The following is a 22,047-nucleotide window of genomic DNA, read 5'->3' on the forward strand; positions in this document are numbered from 1 at the left end:
AGAAACCACAGGGGTAATTCAGCTGGACACACAATTTTCAAAACAATTACAGGACGAAAATAGAAAACTGAAGTTGGCTGAAATGATTAAAATCTTTAAGTAGATTTGATTTCAGAGCTCTACCTGGCCAACCTGTACGTGTGTATCTTCAATGGAATGGGAATACGCTTTGATGAGAAACTTCATCTGTCGTAGATGAGCCTCCTCAATGCCCTGAAATTTCTGCAGGTGTGCAAGAAAAAATACAGAGAGGTTACACTGCAAAAAATATTTTCAAGACAAACATTTCTTAGTATTTTTGTCTTGTTTTCAGTAAAAATATCTAAAAATTCTTAAATTAAGATGCTTTTTCTTCATGAGCAAAACGACCCAAGACAATAAGTCTAGTTTTTAGACCAAAAATATCAAATTTAAGTGATTTTGTGCATAAAACAAGCAAAAAATCTGCCGATGGGGTAAGCAATTTTTTAAAAAAAAATTTCTTGAATTTAGTGTTTAACAAAAATGTTCAAGATTTTTTTGCTTACCCCATATTTATATTGATATTTCTACTGAAAACAAGAAAAAAATACTAAGAATTAAGAATATCAAATTGTTATTTGTGCATAAAACAAGCAAAAAAAAATCTGCCATGGGATAAGCAAAAATTTATTTTCTTAAACACTAAATTCAAGAAAAATTCAAGAAAAATTAGCTTACCCCATTGCCAGATTTTTTGCTTGTTTTATGCACAAAATCACTTAAATTTTATATTTTTGGTCTAAAAACTAGACTTATTTTCTTGTCGTTTTGCTCATCAAGAAAAAGCATTATATTTAAGAATTTTTAGATATTTTTTTTACTGAAAACAAGACAAAAATACTAAGATTTTTTTTTCTTGAAAATCATTTTTTGCAGTGTATGCCTTATGATTTAGCAAGATATACCATACAACCCATTCTAGATTTTAATTTTTTTATAATGAAACACATTTTCATTAATTAATCTGCATTAATTAAAAAAGTCCATCAAAGCATCATCAAACAGAACTGAAAAAGTACCAAACCAAACAATATCCCACAAAATCATCCTTTTTAATACTAATTTATACCAATACACTTCAAAAAATTACGTTCTTACTTAGTATTTTTGTCTTGTTTTCAGTACAAATATCTAAAAATTCTTAAATCAAGATGTATTTTCTTGATAAGCAAAATGACCTAAGAAAAAAAGTCTAGTTTCAGACAAATAAAATATACAATTTAAGTGAAATTGTGCTTAAAACAAGCAAAAAAAAATCTGCCAATGGCGTAAGAAAACAAATCTTGTAATAAGTTTACTTTTTCTTAAACACTTAATTCAAGAAAAAAATGTGTCACCCTATTGGCAGATATTTTTGCTTGTTTTAAGCACAATTTTACTTAAATTATATATTTTTTCTGAAAACAAGACAAAATACTAAGTAAGTAAGTCATTTTTTGCAGTGTAGCAAGTATCACACAAGTGAATGTAATACCAAGAACTATAATGTAATGTAATGCAATACCAATCACCAAGAATTTAACTCTTTCGCCGCCATTGACAAGATGTCTCGTCAATTAAGAGAAAACGCTTCCCCCGCCAATGACAAGATTTTCTGTCTTTCCACAATACCACTATTATTCACCAGGTGGCGCACTTCCACAACTTATACAACGCGGAAGTAGCGCCTCACGTGAAAGAGAAAGAACTCCGTGTATGTTTTAAAGATCGCTCTGCATCTGATCTCTATCAAAAGTCCTTCACAAAAATTGAATTATCTCAGCTTTTTGCTCAAAATTGGGTGTTTTTGAAGAAACCCACCCATGTTTGAGAGGTGATTACAAGAGAACTAATGGTAGGATGAAAGTTTTTTTATGTTTGAAAGCAGAGGGTCTGTTTTTTCATTTGATATATTGTATGTTTATATATTTAAAGAAGAACATTTTCTGGAAGGCATTAAACTTTTGTGAAAATCATGAAAAATGCTGGCGCTGGCTGGCAACTTTTTTTTTTAAACGCTGGCGGGGAAAGAGTTAATATAATCACAAAGTGCATCTCAAACACCACATTACCCTCTATATTTAGGATATTAATTGATCACTGCCAACTTTGAAACAGAACTGTCATTACAATTTAATATTGATCAGCCTCTTCAATTTAAAGACTAATGTTGATGCCATAATTGTGGAATACCATGACCCATCTGCTCCTGGAGTGACGTCAGAACTCATTTTACAGATCCATCCTTTCTTCAGTCTCAAATTATTCATACCTGCAGGTCGTCACCCGGCAGAAATAGACTGCAGGCATGTAATTATTTTGTCAGAGAGACTCTCAAAGGGTTCTTGTAGCCATGGTTACTTTATCACTGCAACGATTCTGTAAAATTTGATTAATGTGTTGGCTCACCTAACATATTTTCTTTTTAAAAGATGTTTCAGATGCGGTTTGTGGTCTGCACCAATCACCCCAAAATGTCTGTGACCTCTTACATGATATTTTTTACATCACTAACCTGTGCTGATTCACACATCTTCTGTTCAAACTCTCCTTTAACACGATTGAACTTCTCAATAGACCCTGCAAAAGATTCGGCCACTTTCTTAGACTTCAGTTCAGCCTAAGAAATAAGCACAAGAGAAAAAAAGATAAATATGAAGATATCAACATGATACAAGAAAGCTACAGCTTCAACTTAGTTCACTCAAAGTGAAATAAACTCATCTTCAAGTTACTCATCCTCATTTCAAACCAATTTTCATCTGGAAAACACGAAATTAATGTAGTCCATAAGCATATGGCCATAGATAATCTCATATAATAGCTTTGTCTTAAGAGGGTCAATTTTGTGACGTTAATTATTTTGTGTCGTATGGTTCAATGTAATTATGTAATTAAATGTAAAAGGGTTAAAATTTCAAAATAAACTTGCAGATTACTTGCATACATTCTCTTTTTTGAGGACCAAGACTAAAATTTCTGGTTTTATTTCATTTTTAAAAGAAGATTTGGGGAATAATTGCCACAATGTCAATGTGGTGTAACCGGTCTTTGTCAATTGGTGTTACTAGTATTTTTTTTAATAAAAATAGAAATATATTCATAAAAAATGTGGAATAAAATATAATCATCTAACTTAGTGTAATATGTTTTTTTACATACATTTTTACATCATTTGTCAAAGCTTATTTAGAAAACAAGGCTGTTTTCAGCATATGTCTGGACAAATTACAAAAACGCATTAAAATTTACATTTAGAAATAACTAATAAAATGATATGAAAACTTTTTTTTGATGATTATGCGTACATGCCATCTAGGTGGATAAAATATTTCTAATATAATATTTCTCCTTTTTTGGCGCAATTGGTGGTTACACCATTTGACATTTTCATGTCCATTCAGTCTAACTTTCATAAAAAATTGTCCAAATGTAATTTTTTATTGCATAAAATCAACATAAATACACAATGTGCATTGAAATATACCTGATGCATGCTTTTAAAAGAAGTTTTTTTTTTAAAGATTTTTGAATTTCTCATCTTACTAAACCGTTTTTGTCACTGACCCAAAAACAGATGGAAATGCAAGTTGTTATTCAATCAAAATAATAAAATGGTGGCAAATAATGTTTTTTTGGAGTCAAATATTCCTTAAATGTTCTCCTCTCTTTCTCCTTTACATTTACATTTATGCATTTTACACATTAGATTTGAAATAAAACACACACACACACACACACACACACACACACACACACACACACACACACACACACACCTTTTCCAGCTCTTTCTGAGGAGCTCCTTCTTTGCGTAGTCTCTCCAGCTCCATACACTTGCTATGGTAGCCCTCTCTGGCCTTCTGCAGCTGGGCATTCTGCACCTGAAGCGACTGCACAGCCTCAAGAGTACCAATCACCTCCTCCTTAGTCTTCATAAGACAGAAAATAATACAGAGTCATATGTACATGTGGGCAATAACATACCCCCTCCATTCAAAAACTTTATACCCTAGAACACAACATTGTTCATCAAAATCATGACATATTAAATGTATTTCTTGTGAAAATAAGGGGGGGGGGGGGGTAAACGGTACTTCATGCATTCTGACTTATTAACACAGTTTAAGAGTTGTTTCCTCATACTAAACAAATGCAAAGTGTCAAAAAAAGCAGTTGGACGTGTTAGAGTATTTCTGTGCCGAATCCACTTCGCCAGGGTTCATACAAGTTTCAGAAAGTTTTTTTCAAATATGACTCCAACTGACATTTCAGAGGTAAGCTATACGTATCACTTCTTTTTATTTGCCACACGTCAATCAGCGGGAGAGTGAGAACCAAGGATGTTAAGTTTCAGGCACCACTTCACGCAGCGGGGTTTCGCGTTTGTGTTGTTTAACCCTGGATTTCATTAAAAAGTCCCAACCGGGACTTCTGTGTTATGTTGGAAATAGGCGTGTAATTGCATATAATTGAAATGACACGAACATGTTGTTAATCATAAGTTATCCAGTGTGTTGCATGACACGTGACTCACTCCTCCAGCAGTTCGTAACTCCTCCTTACGAATTTTTTTGTATGTTATCAGAAAGCATCGGTAAAGCTAATCTGCCGTTTATAAATCTGATAAAACTACAGACTCTTTGAAGATACGAAGGATGTAATACTACTCCAGATTAACATCAGATACGCATAAATAGCGTGTTATGGATGCTTTAAAATAGCTTGAATGCAACTCTACACCATTGCTTTATTTAGTAAATGTGTACCTATGGACATGCAAAGTAGTCACTGCCTCGTCATTAACGTAATTGGTTATAACATGATTGTGATGTGGAAACAAGGGCCGTTTCAAAACACGTTTCTGAGACTGTCTTTGGTAAACTGGGGTTTTAAGGACTGTTGCGCATGGTTTGTTTTAAAGCATATTACAACACCACACAGACATATAATCAACCTTAAAAACTTGAGTATAACGAAAGGGGGACTTCAATGTATAATTTATTTTAATGTATAGTAGATGGCATATAATTAAGGTACGTGTCACCATTTTTTTCAAGAGTATTCCCTTTTTTACTTCCCTTTTGGGTTTTTAGCTGCCATTTAGATACTTCAGTTTTGGGGTATATCATGTCAATCCACAGGACCACCAACTTTAAAAAAGTATTTTATGTCAACGGGGAGGGGATGAATCGCCTGTGATTATTGCTGCGTTCCAGGCAGGTTTTTGCGCCCGTAAATGACGACTTCAAACCACGACTCACGGCTTTGTAGCGTTCCAGGCAAGTCACGCCAAACTACCTGAGCGCAAGGAATTTACATCACCTTAACATGTCTATGCGGCAATATACTTTCATGACACACTTTTTGTTTTAGACACATAACATTGTAATACATAATCGTGTGTATTATTAACTATTATTATTACTTTGACTGCAATGTTATATTGTCCTAAAGTGTATTCCCACCATGTACCACTTGCAGAAACACTAAATGCGTGGGGGCCGCCATTGTTGTTTCGCGGGCTACGTAACGTCAGAGCTCGGAACTGGGAGTACACCGATCCAGTACGAGTTCACTCGTGGGAAGTCACGGGTTTGACTGCCGTTCCAGTGCACTTTCAAGGGTAGAAGGGTGGAAAAACACAGGTTACAGGTTGCCTGGAATGCGGCATATGAATGCGATATTTCCCCTCGTAAGTGAACTATAGCTCTGTGTAGTAAATGCCGCTCCATCTGAAAGCAGGTGATGGCGATTTATTACTAATCAACGAACCGGCTTTACTGACAAGATGCGCGTGACAATTGCATGCAATTATTTGTGCAGCCCTTATGTCAACTTTTCATGTAAAAATAAATAAAAAGTATCTGATGCTTGTTACAACAGAGTGAGGAGATTTGAGTGTGGCAGAGGAATTATGAAAAACTAAACAAAAATGCATTGTGGTACAAATACAGTTTGACTCCAGGCAATCAAAGACAAACAAAGAGATTGTGTTCACAGGCACTACAACAAACCGATGACAGATCCAACCGCAAGCACTTAAATTACCTTGCGGTGAATTTTGACCTGCTCCTCGTTGTACTTGTTGATGTCACGGATGAGGTCGTTCATCTTCCTCATGAGCTCCAGGTGGCAAAGGGCCAGTTTGTCGGAAGACACACGAAACACGTCCCACATGGGGGCGAATGTGCTGAGGAGAAGAGCAGGTGGTTAGATGCTGAAGTGTGGAAGTGCGTAAGCCTTTCGGATTTTGTAACAGCACAGCAGTATTAGAAAAACAGCAAGCTTCCTCGTCTTTGTACAGCAAGATCTCCACACTTCCCCTACATCACAAGGCCAATATGTCTTTATAAAAACATCCAAAAATAACATCTGTAGGAAAAATATGTCTTGGTAAGTTGCTGTTAAACACTGTAAGAGGGAATAAAAAGTATAAAGTTGGGCGTTACATAGAAATTCTCTTAGATGTGTATTTGTATTCGTAAACCTGCAAATTTGGCTCTTTTGCATGTGGCAAATGCTTTTTTAACAGTGTTATAAACACTGCGTGATTGTTAACACATGCTTGTGCAGACAGGAAGTGATGTGAAAAGCGCAGAGGAAAAGCTAACCATAGCAAAGATTTGTTCAGGCCAACTGCACAGAGTTAAACACAAATACACAAGCATGCATGCTGAGAGTCTTTGATAGCACAATCCTTTTGACTCATCCTATTGATATCTCTCTTCAAAACTTTAAGAGAAGCTTTGTTCTCCAGATGACATCAAATCAAACGTTTATGCCATTTCTATAAGGTCTAATTTGCTAAACTGCAGCTGTAAAATATGACATCATGATAACAGCAATGACATCACTTACCCGAGAGGGCTTCCATTGCTAGCCATCTTGGCCAGTTTACTCATTGATTTCGAGTAAGTCTCCTCAATGGACGCCCTTGAATGCAAACACACACAGCAGGTGTAAAGTTAGCTTATAAATATGAGACCATCAAAATTGATTTCACATATTGATTTCATTCATTATGTTGGAAGATTTTAACTAGAAAATCGTAACAAAAAAGTGGATCATATGGTAGTTTCAGTCCCTCCAGAAAAACGCGATTATGCGATCGCATGATTTAACGCATAATCAGCCAAAGTCCGTATATTTATGCGCTGCCCGCATTTTTTCAAATATGCCGTACTTTCGCAGCATAAATTGCAGATTTCCATGCCCAAAATATGCGGGCTTGCACATATATCTTAGCAGAAAGTTGAAAATTGCATTCACACAAGTGCATTCACATGCAGCCATGTTCCCTGTTGCCATGGGAATGTTATGAAGTGACGTAATTGATTAAAATGATTATGTGACGTAAACATCACTGAAAAGCTGCAAACAGGTTCCGGCAGTTTTTGCAAGTTCCCGCAATTTCATTGCATAAATATCCCGCATATTCCATCGCATTTTTGAGAAAACGTGCCGCAAGATCAAAGATTTTTGCCCGCAACAATCATAAAAAAACTCTGCGTTTTTCTGGAAGGACTGGTCTGCTTATAGGAAAATAATGTACCTTTGATTATCCTACACTGTACAAAATTCCTTGTTGCACTTAAATTTCAACTTTATTTTTATAATTTATAGCAAATCCTCACTAAAGTCAAGAAGTTGAAATTAAATGTAAATTCAAGTTGATTTAACAAAGACATTTAAGTGCAACAAGGTTTTATTTAGTGTAGTGGCTCTGTTTGTATAAGTGACTTTAACTTTAAAAATACATCTTATATACAACTTATAAGTAAAATTTTGTTTTCTATAGCAATGGAAAGTAAAAGCATAATTTACATCATGTCTTCAAAGAACAGACACAATATCCTAAGTGGATACAAAATTGATTTATGTAATTTATTGCACACGCTATGCTTTTATCAGGGACGTATTTGTCTCTCTCAATTTTCTCTGCACTCCCCTTCGGTACTTTCCAGGACAGATTTCTAACAAACAAAATACAATTTCATTCTCCAGCCCATGATGAATGTTCCCTGGGTTCAGATGCATTAAAATGGATAGGAGAAACGATGAATGTTGGCAATAGGCTTGTAGGAGTTGTAAATAGTCTCAAGTCTCTCTGCAGGAGTCTTTATAAGGTTTCATTTTAATTATTCTAATCAAAACTCAGCCTTGAATCCAGTGTCGTTTATAGACCTCCAACAAAGTTACACTACCCACATACACTGTCAGTGGAAGGGTAAAACTAATTTATCATCATTTATTGAACTACTGCATGAAAGTGTCAGTTTGGGAGTCTGCTGAGCAATCTTGCATATGTGAATGTGTGTAGGTGGACAGTGAGCACTTTGTTGCCTGTACTACAGTATTTCTCTCAGGTTAGTGTGTTTTAACACTCTAGTGTTGTGCAGACATCACAGTGCTGTGGACGGAGACCAGTTTAACTAACTAATGTTAAAAAAAACAACCTTATCAAAAGATCCCACTGCTTATATAGGTTAATAAAATACATCTGTTGCCTCCAAGACCGAAAGAAACAAAATACTATTGTACACTCCTGTCACACCATATCACCCCTCCTTGCCACCACCATGATGACTTCTGCCAAAACAACACCTTACCTCTCACGCACAAACTCTGCCAGCTCTTTGGTGGCGATCTGTCCATGCTTCATGTTGTGGTAGAGAACGTCAAAACCTGCATTTTTCTCTCCCTGTGAACAAACAAACAAAAGCACCAGCATGAGATCCATTCCCTGTGAGTGTTAAAATGATTCATAGACTAAAAACAAATCAAAAGTGTTAAAATTTAAACAGTAAGGGGAAAAACTTGGGCATACGTGCAATAACAAACACAAAATAAATGTATATGCATAACGTTGGCATTTCAAACGAACAATGACAGACAAACAATGTTCTCAAAGACCTTTTGCCCTGCTTGTAACACCTCTTTGTATACTTCACCCTTAAAATGTCTTGACATTTACCATGGAGAAATGCTCTGGTAAACTAAAACGCACAAATAAAAGAATAGCGTGTGCTGAAATGCTACGTGAGCAAGGAGCACTTGCTCCCAGACGTCCCTTTAAGGCCAAGACTTAGCCTGGAGATTCATAGCTGATAACCTTTGGAACAAAGTATCTGAACATCCTGCAGTCAAAGTTAGCAAGTATAAAAATAGCACCCTTTCTTTTCAGCAAACAGAAAAATGTCAACAAATGAGAGAGATGACAGAACCAGGGCAGCGGCCATAAATACCTCCATACCACAGAAAAAACTTCCCAGGTAGAAGAGGAATTAATAATATGTGAGCCTGCCTGTGAAAACCCAGATAAATTCTTTTTTTTTTGTGATTTACTCTTTTCCACTTAAAACAAAATGTAGAGATCATTCTGTGAAAGTATAACCTTGAAATCATTAATACTGACTTAGTAAGGCCGTGTCAAAGATAGAAAATCAATCAAACTTTAAAGTGCACATAACACAATGCGTTTCCATGGTTTATGGTTAAAACACATTATTTTCCACAAACCATATATTTTTGTAGCTCCAGATTTCACTCTCTGCCTCAAATGCACTGATTTTGTACAAAACTCATTGATTTGAAAAGCTCTGTGTCCCTGATTGGCCAGCTAATCTGTACGTTGTGATTGGCCTGAATCCCTCTGACGTCAGCCGGAAATGTGACACTCAAGAAAAGAAAAATCAAGAACTTGTAATTAGATTAAACTACATTTTAAAATACTCGTAATCAGACTACCGTTACTTTTTCATGGATTACATGATTACATATTATTCACACTATGGCAACAATGTTCACAATAGAGGGTTGGCATTGACGTCACTTTTCCACATGACCACGCCGGAGTTGGACTTGATAGTGACCCTAGCAACTTGTCAACCCACCTGTGGTCTGTGGACGTTGGCATGAACTATCTATTTTCTTCTCCTTTCTGTGTTTTTGGCAGTCTGTAAAATGATAGCTCCGAATTCTTTTTAATCTGTTAGTACAGTCTATCGCACAACAGCTTTTTTGCATTTAGACACAATTTCCCGTGTTTTTGATGATTTCACACTGTACTCAAATTCTGCCACTCTGTCTTTTGCCACTCAGTGGACGTAACAGCAGTCATTTTCGCTGAAGGTGATGTCATGTGCATACCTTGTATTAAGTAAATCTCCTTTTTTTAAATTTTTCATAATAAATTTACCTACCGCTTATATACGTTCGTGATTGTTTGAGTTTTTCTTCTGTGGGAGATAGGTGTGGAATCATACAGGAGAGAAGCACGACGAGACAAAATGCAAAACGGAGCAGCACTCAGTGTTTGATCACTGTATGGATGTATAGACGCCACTTAATTTTTAAAGAAACTTGCAGTTTAAAGAAACACTTCAGATTTATTTGTGAGGTGAAATTTTAGACCTAGCAGGGTTGTTGCAGTGAATTTCATGAAATTCAATATGTTTTTTTCAATGTTGCTGTTTTTGTTTTTATTTACTTAAAATAAAGTAATTATGTTTTAAATTTATTAAGTTTGCTTTTGTTTTATGCAATGTGTTACTATCAATTGACACTAATAGCAAAGTAAATCAGTGTTAGTATTCTGAAGTATTAACTGACCGTACATTGCACTTTAAAATGAGTTTTTAAGGCTCTTTTTAGTGAAAAAGAATTGAATCTATATTTTTCCTCTTTAAATAATTGAAATCAAAAAAGATTTGTCAAAAGTAATCTAAATGTAATCCAAAAGTAGTCAGATTACGTTACCAACGATGTGTAATCTGAGAGATTGTATTACTGACTGCAAATTTTGTCATGTAATTCGTAATCAGTAACTGATTACAATTCATAAGTAATCTACCCAGCTCTGGCTATTGCTATGGACATACTATTGAGATTTTAAATAACAGTTGTTTTCTCAAAGTCCCTTTCATTTTCAAAGAAAGCTTTAAAATGCTTATGAAGAAAAAATAGGATAAATAGTCCTTTAACTCAGGCCAAAAAGTGGGCAGTCATTGTTGTGCTGTAAAGTTCCTGTAGCTCAATTGGTAACGTATTGCATTAGCAGTACAAAAGTTTGTGGGTTTGATTCCCGAGATAAAAAAGGCACTACAGTATAAATTCGATTTGGATAAAGCATCTGCCAAATGCATAAAAGTTACAGGCTATCTATTCTGAGGTTTCACTTAGTCATTTATGCAGCTCATAAACAGAGTAAGGTTTAAAGAGTTTGCATTAAAACAAAGTAGACCTCAACAGTTGTGCAATTTCAGCAACCAACATGTAATTTCGGTGTTGTTTTGCCAGTATGCTTGTTGAAACATGACCTTTTTGGAAAGCTGATCTCCCATGATTCTCCGTGCTCTGCCCACACAGGTACGACAGCACACCACCTCTTCTCTCACTCTTTTCTGTCGGTCTTCTCTATCCTCAGTTTTGTGTGCCAGTGTTAGTTAACAAGTATTTGGCAGGCAACCACCAGCATATTCCCCTGACACTTGAAATGATAGCCCACCTGCCGATATCCAAAGCCTTAGCTTTGCTCCCTAATGTTAATTTGCAAAGTACATAGCCTATATATTCACCTTATCTAATGCAATGCAAGCACAGAGGATGCTTAGCGTTCAAAGAGAACCTGATAGACAAGAGAGAGAGCTGGAGAAGAAGAAAGACTGGGGTGGGATTGAGAGGTGACATTAAGCAGGTGTTGAAAGAGGAACTCCATCGGAGCCCATCTGATTACACTCGGTATTAACGTGTCTCTACCAAGATAGTGGTTGCTAAAGAGACAGGGTTTCCGTGGTAACTGGGGGAGAGTGGGAGACACCTGACAGCTTTTTTCGGAAGGTGACATCTATATACGTAGGCATGTAATGTGCTGAAGTGGGATAAAGAATGGCTTAAGTATTATTTCTTGTTCATAAGCCATAGGAACGGCTGGTAGATGCGTTGAATATTTCACAGCAAATTGCAAAACAGATAAAAAGTTTTTTTGTTGAAATGGGTGTCATGTTAATGTGCCCTCAAACTGTATAGGTAACTAATCTAAATCTTAGTGATGAGGTCTTTAACAGCATCTTCAAAAGACTAACATGGGGCGTGCAGAATGAGTGTGTCTCATGTAAGTTGTAATTAAAAGATTGCTGGACATTCCAGTGCCAAGGCAATAAAACAATCATGTGAGACCACAACAAACCCATTCAAATGGCAAGCAACAGAACAGAGGACTATTTTCACTGCAATCCCTCATAATACCCTTTTTAAATATTGTTGTCAGTGCAGGTCCATGAGTTTATTGTGTCATTGTGGTCGCAAGAAGACCCGGAGTCTGTATGATACAGACTGACTTATCTAAGATTTAAATGGCACCTATTTCATTGCTATAAAACATTATTTTGTTATATTTATTTGGTATAATACAATGTGTTTGCGCAGTTTATGGTTCAAAATAGGGTTGTGTATCATGTATCGACAATCGCCAAACATATCGCCAATAGCAGGCTTTCATGACGATAGTTGGCGATGGGTATTATTATTATTATCACCATCATAGTTTCACATTAACGTGCTTTTCCTCACATGAGAGTGTTTGTGGGCTTCACTTTGCGACGCGCGATCAGCTGAGGCTCACGTTGCGGACCAAAGTGCAAGTGTCATTGCTTGCTCGGACCTGAATGCGCGGGGCTTGGAGTCCTTCTAGCACCTGAACTTGTAATGGTCATGATTCAGACTATTCCTTGTACATGAGCTTATAATGCGCGGGTCTTGGACTCTTGCTCGGACCTAAATGCCCGCGGCATGGACTTCTAGAACCTGAATTTGTAATGCGCATAATTCGGACTCTTCCTTGCACATGAGCTTGTAATTCGCGCGGCTCTGACATTTTTGCACGAGTTGCGGTCATGACAGTGTTGCCTTGATTGGCCATCTAATCTGTATGTTGCGATTTGCTTGAATACCTGTGACGTCAGCTGGAAATATGCCGCTTATTACCATGTTTGAAAGATTCTGTCACAATGCAATGCTAACAGGAGTTAACTTACAGGCTATGAGTCCAAAGCGGAGAAATTATGATAATGTTGGTCTTGTCTACATCACCAATCCTAGGAAGTAAACTGTTGTCTACAATCTCTGTGTTTGTTGTAGTCCAAGAAAAGAGATTTACATCGGAAACGATAACTTGCATCGTCGTTTACTTTAGGGTATCGTTAACATATACTAATACACACATACACACCAAAGAAAATGAAAAGTCGTGAATCTGACAATATTTGTACCCTTTAAATAAATTGCTGGATTGAATGGAGGACACAGCTAGGCCCTAAAGCAACTAGAGCTAAAAGTCATCTCTTCTTTGGGTATCATTTGCACCATCATCAGAATCTCAGATGGTGTTGTTCAATGCTGCAACAATGCTCATGGTACTGTAGATATCCCAGGATTCCCTGTAGAGGTACAGTACTGCACTATGAAAGGACTGCTGACTGTGCACCATGGTTAAACACACACACACACACACACACACACACACACACACACACACACACACACACGACCCAATCCTGTCAACCCTGATGAATAACTGCATTAGCTCTTAGGTGAGAAATTGGAGAAATTGAAAAGTACATTATCCTCCTATCTTTCACCCTTGTCTTCACAAGTCTTGATTAAATCAAACCAGCAGGACAGATATATCAATATTTGCCTTCATTTGAAAAATTGAGTTTTACCTTCACATTGGGAGCATCACATTCTGAATACTTCTGCACTATTTTATGCCATTTTGTTAGATAGGCACTAAAAGTACCCAAATGAGGCACCTTTATGTTCAGTGCTGGGAGATATTGACCTAAATTCATATCTCTGTAACTTTAGGATGATTAACAATACTATATTTCTACAAAGTATAATAAATGTTTGCATGTAAGTCAAAGTCTCATGTGATATATCACAATCACCTTTATTAAAACAGAACATAATTCAAATGAAATCTAAAGACTGGGCTTCCTCCCTGTTTGAAACTACACAGCTTTGCAAGCTGGATGGAAAGCTTACGTCTGACCTCAGTGTACATTTCTGCCAGAGAGCTTCTTTTGCAAAGGTCATATCAGACCATAAAATACAGATATATATTATTATCAAAACTCGATAGCCTGCCATCCCTACCCAACAGGCGTTTGAGGTTCCTCAGATGAGCTGCCCCACAAGTGTAACCCTCTAGGCATCTTCATAAAAAAATCATATATTTAAGGAACCTAAAAATATATTTCAAGTGCCTCAAGGCCTTTCCCCTAGAGTCATCATGATTTGAAAAAAAGCAGAATGAAGGTTCTTGAGTTTAAAAATCTGAAACTCATCTAAACGTGCCTATAGGTTCTTTAAAGGGATTCTTTCAATGTGGTATCTGAGGTATCCCATTGCTGTTTTTGTTTTTCATTTTTATCGTGAGTATGTGCCACTAGAGTGTGAGATGAATACAAACCTTATCTTTCAAAGCTTTGCAAACACTTTAATCTAAAAACGAGAAAATGGCAAGTAACCTTGAGGAACTAAACTAGTAAAAGTGGAACTAAATGGAGCGATTAGGCTGCTAAATGAGCTCTCTGTTTGAACACTATTTTGTTTCTGAGAGGAAAACAGATTGAAGACAGTGTAGAAGATGAAGACATACGGACTAAATTAGGAATGTGCTTAATCACTGCGATAGAAAATTCCCTCTCGGAGACTTCCTTCATCACACGCTTTCAGTAATTACTAAAATGTGTCGCCTCAGTCATTTGACGCAGGTGTTTATTATTCACTTCTGGAAGAAGAGTCATAGCAGAGTGAGCTAACACACTCACACAAGTGTTAGAGATTAATTGCGACTTGGGACACAAATTATATAAAAACCCAAAATGTGGGGTCAAATATTTCATCCGTAATTTATTTCTTATATGATACATTTATAGAGCATTTATTGTAGCGAATTGACTAAACGTCTGCCAAGATGGCATGTAGTATATAAACTTAGAAAAATGGCCCCTGGAAATCAATTCACACCATTTTTAATATTACATGGCATGCACTGATGAATCATGCACAATGACTGAGTACAAGAAAATTGGGTCATTATTTTGTATTGAGTTTTAAAGCACCAAGATTTCAGAGCTTTATAGAAAATGAGAAAGTGGACCCCAAGGCGTCTCTATGGGCCTGAGCAATGAGAAGATAAAGAATGAATAAATCTGCATAGATGGTTAGACGTTTGGGGGGTGTTTTATACAAGCTTTGTGTGAGAACACAATAGGGGAGGTCTCCGCATCGACAAAAGTCCAGCGAGACAAAAGCAGACATGACCACAATCTGAAACCACACAGCAGAAAACAAAAATAGAACCTGCAAAAAAAGGAGCGTGCTAAGATTACACTGCAGTAAACACAAACACACAGGTGCACATTAGTCTTGCAAAGTTAGGGGGACCTGAAATTGAATTGTAGCCTGCAATGATACAGTAGTTTCTGAACGTTCTGTCTTGCTTTTCCTCTCTAGTCTCCTCTATCTTTCACTCTCCCTTTTTCTCTGAGTTGGGACCAACTAGGTATTAAAGTAGGACACACCCAAAATAGCCCTGCCAGGTGTGGGGAAACATGGAGCATGGTTGTCCTCATGGGAATGCTGACAAAGCCATTCCCTCTCTGGTTCTCCTCTCGCTCTCTATTTCTCTTTGTTTTTTACTCTTTTCATCCATCTACCTTCATACTTCCTAATCTGATTGAAGCTGTCAACAGTTGAATCCCAAACTGCTACAAGGTAACTGAATAGTAAACAGTCAGACCTGTTTGACATTGCATCCAAAGGTTGCAGCATTCACAAACTGTAGACTTTAAAAAAAATATTGTTTCTCTTCAAATTTTAAGTTTAATCAACTTGAATTTACAATTAATAAATTATAAAAATAAAGTTAAATTATCTTACTTTTTTTTCATATTGACCAGTTAACCGTTAACCGAAAGTAATAATTTAAGACTTTTTTATTTAAGATTAATACTATCAGTTAAAAGAAATATTTGTTAACGCACGGTGCATGTCAACACATGCCTACAGACATTTAGCCACTTTTCTATCCTTAATTTGATATTACGCTGCGCCTGAAAATAGTCCCCTTGGTAACCTTTAATAGCAGGGGACTATTTTCGGGCACTGCGTAATATCATTATGCCTGCTGCAGCCATGTTACATCAGCAAAGTCCTATACGCCAGAATGAGAGTATAGTCCTAGCCATATCAGCCTAGAAAATCGCAACTTTTAAGTTTCTGTCGGTCTTAGTACACAATGTAACTACAAAAGAGTCAAGTAGGAAAAATATCTGAACTCTTTGGATATTTTTCAGTGCGATGCTAATGGTCTAATCAGATTCAATGGATTGTGCTAAGCTATGCTAAAAGTGGTACAGCCAGACCCTGGGATCGGCTAAGAATTTAAGCCTTTTTTAATTTAGGATTAATACTATCAGTTACAAGAAAAAATATTTGTTAAAGGACAAGTTCAGTATTTTACACTTAAAGCCCTGTTTTCAGATTGTTTATGATGAAATAGAACGGTTTTGACTGAAATTTGGACATATGCGGCTGCCCCTAGAATTCTTGGGTGTTTGTGTTTTACCTCCCACCTTTACAATGGGTTTAATGGTGCACTGGAACAATCCTTCCTAAAATGCATTAAACTTTCCGAGTGGTCGGGGGTGTTCAGTGGTATGCTCACACAAAAATCGCTGCAAAATACGCATTCCAACAGGTTTTATCGTAGTTTTTGCCAACTCCATTGACTTGTATTAGATGTGCTGTGTATGGTATTACTCCGCGCCGGGAACTTTGTTTCTATTCTTGCAATTGACAATGGCGGATTAGCGCCACCACCTGGGCTGGAGTGTCTATTATTCAAGCTCTAAGCGGAAGAATGTACGGGTGTGAGGTGTTTGGAAAAAAGGTCCACAAGTTAACAACGAATGCTAAAACAGCTGTTGGAAAGCATCTTTTGCAGCAATTTTTATGTGAGCATATCAGTGAACACCCCTGACCACTCGGTGAGTTTCATGTCTTTGTAAACGAAAGTTTAATGCATTTTAGGAAGGATTGTTCCAGTGCACCATTAAACCCATTGTAGAGGTGTGAGGCGAAACACAAACACCCGAAAATTCTCAGGGCATAAAATACCGAACTTGTCCTTTAACGCACGGTGCATGTCGACACATGCCTACAAACATTTTGGCACTTTTGTATCCTAAATTTGTGAATGTCCTGTTAATGATGCAAATCAGTGCTCACTAGTCAAGAAAGTTGAAATTAATTGTAATGTCAAGTTGATTAAACTTAAAAATTTAAGTTCAACAAGGATTTAGCAACAGCTCCCAATTCACACTGATATTATCTGAACTTAATTCTGAATTTTGATTATTTAACATGATGGTTTATAGCTTAATTTTGAGATTTAGGTTCCGCTCTGTGCAGAATAAAATTTAGATGTAAACCATCCCCTATGCATGTAAATTAAATTTCATGAAAACTACAATCATTTCAATTCTTACATTACACTTCTATGCCCGTCATGCAATATGAAAAAGGCCATATTCTTATACTGTATAGACAAACATCTGAAACAAAAACCCCATTATTACATATCACAAAAAAGTGCATGGTCAGACTTACCCAAAAATTGTTCTTAAAGTACGCCATCTCTGTCGCCATCTTCTAATGTGTTCTGAAAGAGAGATAAAGGTCACGCCATTAGTTTCATCCGGCTGCTCTGAAAGGTGCTACAATATACAAGGTGTTACAATAAAATTAGTAATTAGTATCTTTAAAACAAATGAGGGTATCTTAGTTGTGCCTTTATAAATCTGCTAAATGGATGTTAACCAGAGATGCAGACAATGCTGATATAAGCTACTGCAAAGGCTGGTAGCAAAAACTCAAAGCCACTTTTAATAAGATCAAACCCACGGAGACACCCTTACATTCATTCTTTATTCGTCTCAATGCTTTGCTGAAAAAGGTGATGGTAAGGTGACTGTAAAAGTGTCTTTTTGTGAATATAAAATGTCAGCCAACTAAATAATATAAAATCTTTACCCAAGCATACCGGATTCTTTGCTCAGATCAATCCTATTCAACGTAACCGAATGAAACATTTTCTATTAATGTCACTGAAAGGTCTGGAGCAAAAACTAAACGGTTTTTAAAGCTTACTTTTCAGATCAGTTGAACCTTGTAACATAGCGTAAGCATAGCGTAACTCTTTCACACTTTGTATAGGCTGGATGTTTGGCTAAACACCTTTCTGAAGTGAGACATTACTCTGACAGCCACAACAGGTGCAGGAAGTGCAAAGTCATTATAGACCTCTTCTGTAATAAAGCCTCTCTCAAAACACTCACAGATCTTATAAAAAGATATTTTTATAAAAGAATCTGGCACCTGATGCACATATATTGGTCCCGAGTCATTTTAGATTATTTTTTATAATGTATGTGCTTTTCAGAGCTTCAGCATTATATTCTATGTGCATAAAGTTATGGATATCATACATCTGGGATGCCATGAAGTTAAGTAAAGTATGAGACATTTTTTATTTTTGTGTGAACTAACCTTTAAACAAACCTTGACATTATTTAAAGCTTAATTTAACCATTGTTAAACTGTCCTTAAATGGTTCAACATGTTTCACTACATATGTGAGGACAATTTGGCTATCACAAGTATAGCCAAAACCTGTACAAACCAAGTCACACATGATCCACACCTCTTCCCCAACCTCACCTCATCTTTCCTCAGCCTCTGGTAACCATATCCTGCCATTGACTGGAGGCCACAAGCACAGGCATTACTGGACTAGTCTCAATATCTGCCATGTCCAGTATGTGGACAAGCTTTCTCATGGTGCAGGAGGTTGTTGACGCCTATTTCGTCACAATTTTGAAATATAGACCATATTATTGGGTAAAAGGTTAAAAAGGTAAAATATCTGCTGATATATCAGCCTAAATCAGAGGAACAGGGCTTTGTGTAGCTCAGTAAGTATAGCATTGCATTGCCAGTGCAAGAAGTCACAGGTTTGATCCCAGCGGGAACACACATATTGATAAAAACATACACTCAGTGTAAGTCATGTTGGATATGCCAGATCATCAGACAGATCACATATAAAAGCGTCTCCAAAATGTATAATATGTAAATTAACTATTCTACATCCTTTGCACACGGTATAGTGATTAGCATTAGGAAACAGCTGAATGACAACGATGTCCTTGACTAGATATGTTTACGTGTTCCCAAGCAGAGAGCTGGTTGGAGGTGCGATTCCTCTCATGTTTATGAGAGCTGGAAGCTGGCAGGATCTGCAGCTCATGTAGTGCTGACCATAGGGCTTTTCTCTGGCCTGTTGGCCCGCTCTCCGCCTTCTCCTGGCACTGTTGAAGGCCATCAGCCGGGGCCCAGCACAACCTCTCACCGGACAGAGAAAGACTCATGCTTACCCTTTACTCTCTCTCACTCTCCCACACCCCTTTAATTAACTGGCCAGGCCAATTCTGCACCCCCATGGATGACACGAGCTTGGCAGCGTGGCTTATTCCAAAAATAAAATTTAGTGGTGGGTTCAGAGTGCTCCAGACAGACGTCAGGGCGCAACGTGGCGGAAAGGGAATACGATCCAACTGGGACCAGAAGGAATTTCTAAAGACTGGCTTCATTGATGTTGTAATTAGGCATGTGTGGCAACTACTGTACATGATAAAAATGTATAAAAGATATTTAAAAAAATGATAATCTTAATGCTAATCTTTTTTTAAATCAATAACGTCTTAAAACAGACAGGCTTGTAATTAATCAAGCAACAATGACATTATTGCCCAATTTCAGCCATTGAGGAGCTTGACAGATCTTTGCTTTGGATTTGGCACCAAAACTGAGCGTCAATGGCAGCTGAATTTTCCACTGGCCACTGTCAGCGTGCTAGAGCTGATTCTGTGGTCACTGTGGAGTAAGACCCAAATCCATCTGCTATTCAATGAGTCTGTCAGGACCAATGTACTGAGAAAGATAATAAAAAGACCCAGGAACTGCTGGGAAGAAGCAACATGGCTAATAATACGACTATTGATACAGTGTCCAGATGTTCATTCTCAAGTATCTGTTCTTCACTGTGAACAGTAATGTATGCGTCATTAACACAGTGTTTATTACAAATACACCTGTTACATACAGATTAATTGACAGAAAGACAGATAAATTGATGAAGACAGAGACAGGGATAGACTGATACAGACAGATAAATAGATAGATGATACTTTCACAAAGAAACAGACGGGGCGGGTGGACCATGAAAAATTAGGCCCACACGCCTATAGCCTCATGCCTCGGCTGAATTTCAATAGCAACACTCAGCATTTTAAACCGGTCCACCCTTTCTTTCTTTTCACTTCGTTGTGGCTGAGAGAGAGGATTGTTATGCAGGTATTGGCAAATGGAGATTCAGCTCAGAAGGGACAAAGATGGGCAGCGGGTCTGATCTCTTCTCTATTTTTGAAGCTTCATGTGGTGCTGTATATAAACAGAAACAGCATATCAACCCTCAGCTAAGCAAACTCCAGGAGTGATGCAGCTTAGAGGCGACAATCAACAGTAGACAGCCTGCTTGGATAGTAGCAACCCTATCTGTCAAAGAGTGATTATTATTTATGAGAGAGAGAGAGAGAGAGAGAGAGAGAGAGAGAGAGAGAGAGAGAGAGAGAGAGAGAGTAAGAAAGACAGAAATTACAGAAGGAGCATCAGAAAATAAGGAAGATGTAATGCTTTGTTTTTAAATATTACTTTTTCCTAACTTCAAGGCTTCATTAAAAATAAGAAATTGAGGAAGCAAACTAAAATATACTTATAAGAACAAAAAAAACACTTAAAACTAAATACATGCCCAGCAATCATGAGGATAAAGATGAGCTTAACGTCACTTACTAAGACTAATCTGTTTGGGTTACTGTGTGTTTTTTGCCCTTCCTAACAGTACCTGGGTTGGCATAATAATGCAAAGAGAACATTTCCTGTCAAGAGGGGGTTTTGCTATAAGTTTCAGAAACACATTGCCAAATTCCCCACCCACCTAAGCCAGCCTATTGGTATCAGTGAAATGCACAGAGCTAGATCTGGTGTAATGACAAATAAATTTTGGGGGATTTTTATAGGGCCTTTTAAATGCTACAATGCTAGGTGTAGTATCTTTTACAAAAAGTAGGCTTTACTGTGGTGGCAAAATGAAACCATGACGTAGACAGCATGGTACTTCGATGTACTGTACGCCAGTAGTTCTGAAACTTTTTCGGCTTGCACCCCCCTTGTATACAGTGCATTCTTACGTGGACCCCCAAAGAAAATTTATGACAAAAAACATGTCAAAACTTAATATTTAAATTAAACATTAAATTATACAATGTTGTGCTGTTGGTTAGTAGCCTTATTTTTTTAGACGTAATTGATGAATTTATAATAAATTAATTTATTTTATAAAATGTCATACAACCGCAGAACCCTGGATCCCAGGTTGAGAACCACTGCTTTTTGCCATGGTACTACTGAATACTTACCATAGTACGGTACTCCAAGGTGCTTCAAAAAAATAGCACAGTTACCATGGTACATGAAAAAACTTCTATTTTTGTTTAAAGGTGCAGTGTGTAATTTCTAGAAGCATGTCTTGACAGAAATGCAAAATAATATACAAAACTATATTTGCAGGGGTGTAAAAGACCTTTTTAAAATGAACCGTTATGTTTTTATTACCTTAGAATGAAGCGTTTTATCTACAATCACAGAGGGGCCCCTTACGTGGAAGTCGCCATTTTGTGCCGCCATCTTTCTACAGAAGCCCTTAACGGACAACTATTTTACTAAGTTGTCTTCGACGATGACATGTTTTTCCAGTGGCTGCTACCGTAGCTTCTCTATGCGTTTTAAAAGCAAGGGGTGAGTAGAGGACTAAGCTAATCATCACTAGACTTCACTAAAATTTACACACTGCAC

At 37.1% G+C, this 22,047-nt stretch overlaps 1 protein-coding gene across 2 annotated transcripts in view; it reads right to left on the minus strand.

Moving 5' to 3' along the window:
• fcho1 (FCH and mu domain containing endocytic adaptor 1) overlaps positions 1 to 22,047 on the minus strand; it is a 46,327-nt gene that overhangs the window by 20,071 nt on the left and 4,209 nt on the right. For both annotated transcript variants that reach the window (XM_055168805.2, XM_055168806.2), the window contains exons 2-8: positions 17,683 to 17,734; positions 8,613 to 8,704; positions 6,862 to 6,936; positions 6,052 to 6,193; positions 3,780 to 3,932; positions 2,516 to 2,620; positions 124 to 222 (exon numbers count right to left, since the gene is read on the minus strand). In XM_055168805.2, coding sequence (XP_055024780.2) covers positions 124 to 222; positions 2,516 to 2,620; positions 3,780 to 3,932; positions 6,052 to 6,193; positions 6,862 to 6,936; positions 8,613 to 8,704; positions 17,683 to 17,721 — 705 coding nt within the window. In that variant the 5' untranslated portion in view covers positions 17,722 to 17,734. The remainder of the gene's footprint in view (positions 1 to 123; positions 223 to 2,515; positions 2,621 to 3,779; positions 3,933 to 6,051; positions 6,194 to 6,861; positions 6,937 to 8,612; positions 8,705 to 17,682; positions 17,735 to 22,047) is intronic.

The sequence above is a fragment of the Misgurnus anguillicaudatus genome, chromosome 5, assembly GCF_027580225.2.
Source record: "Misgurnus anguillicaudatus chromosome 5, ASM2758022v2, whole genome shotgun sequence".
Lineage (NCBI taxonomy): Eukaryota > Metazoa > Chordata > Actinopteri > Cypriniformes > Cobitidae > Misgurnus > Misgurnus anguillicaudatus.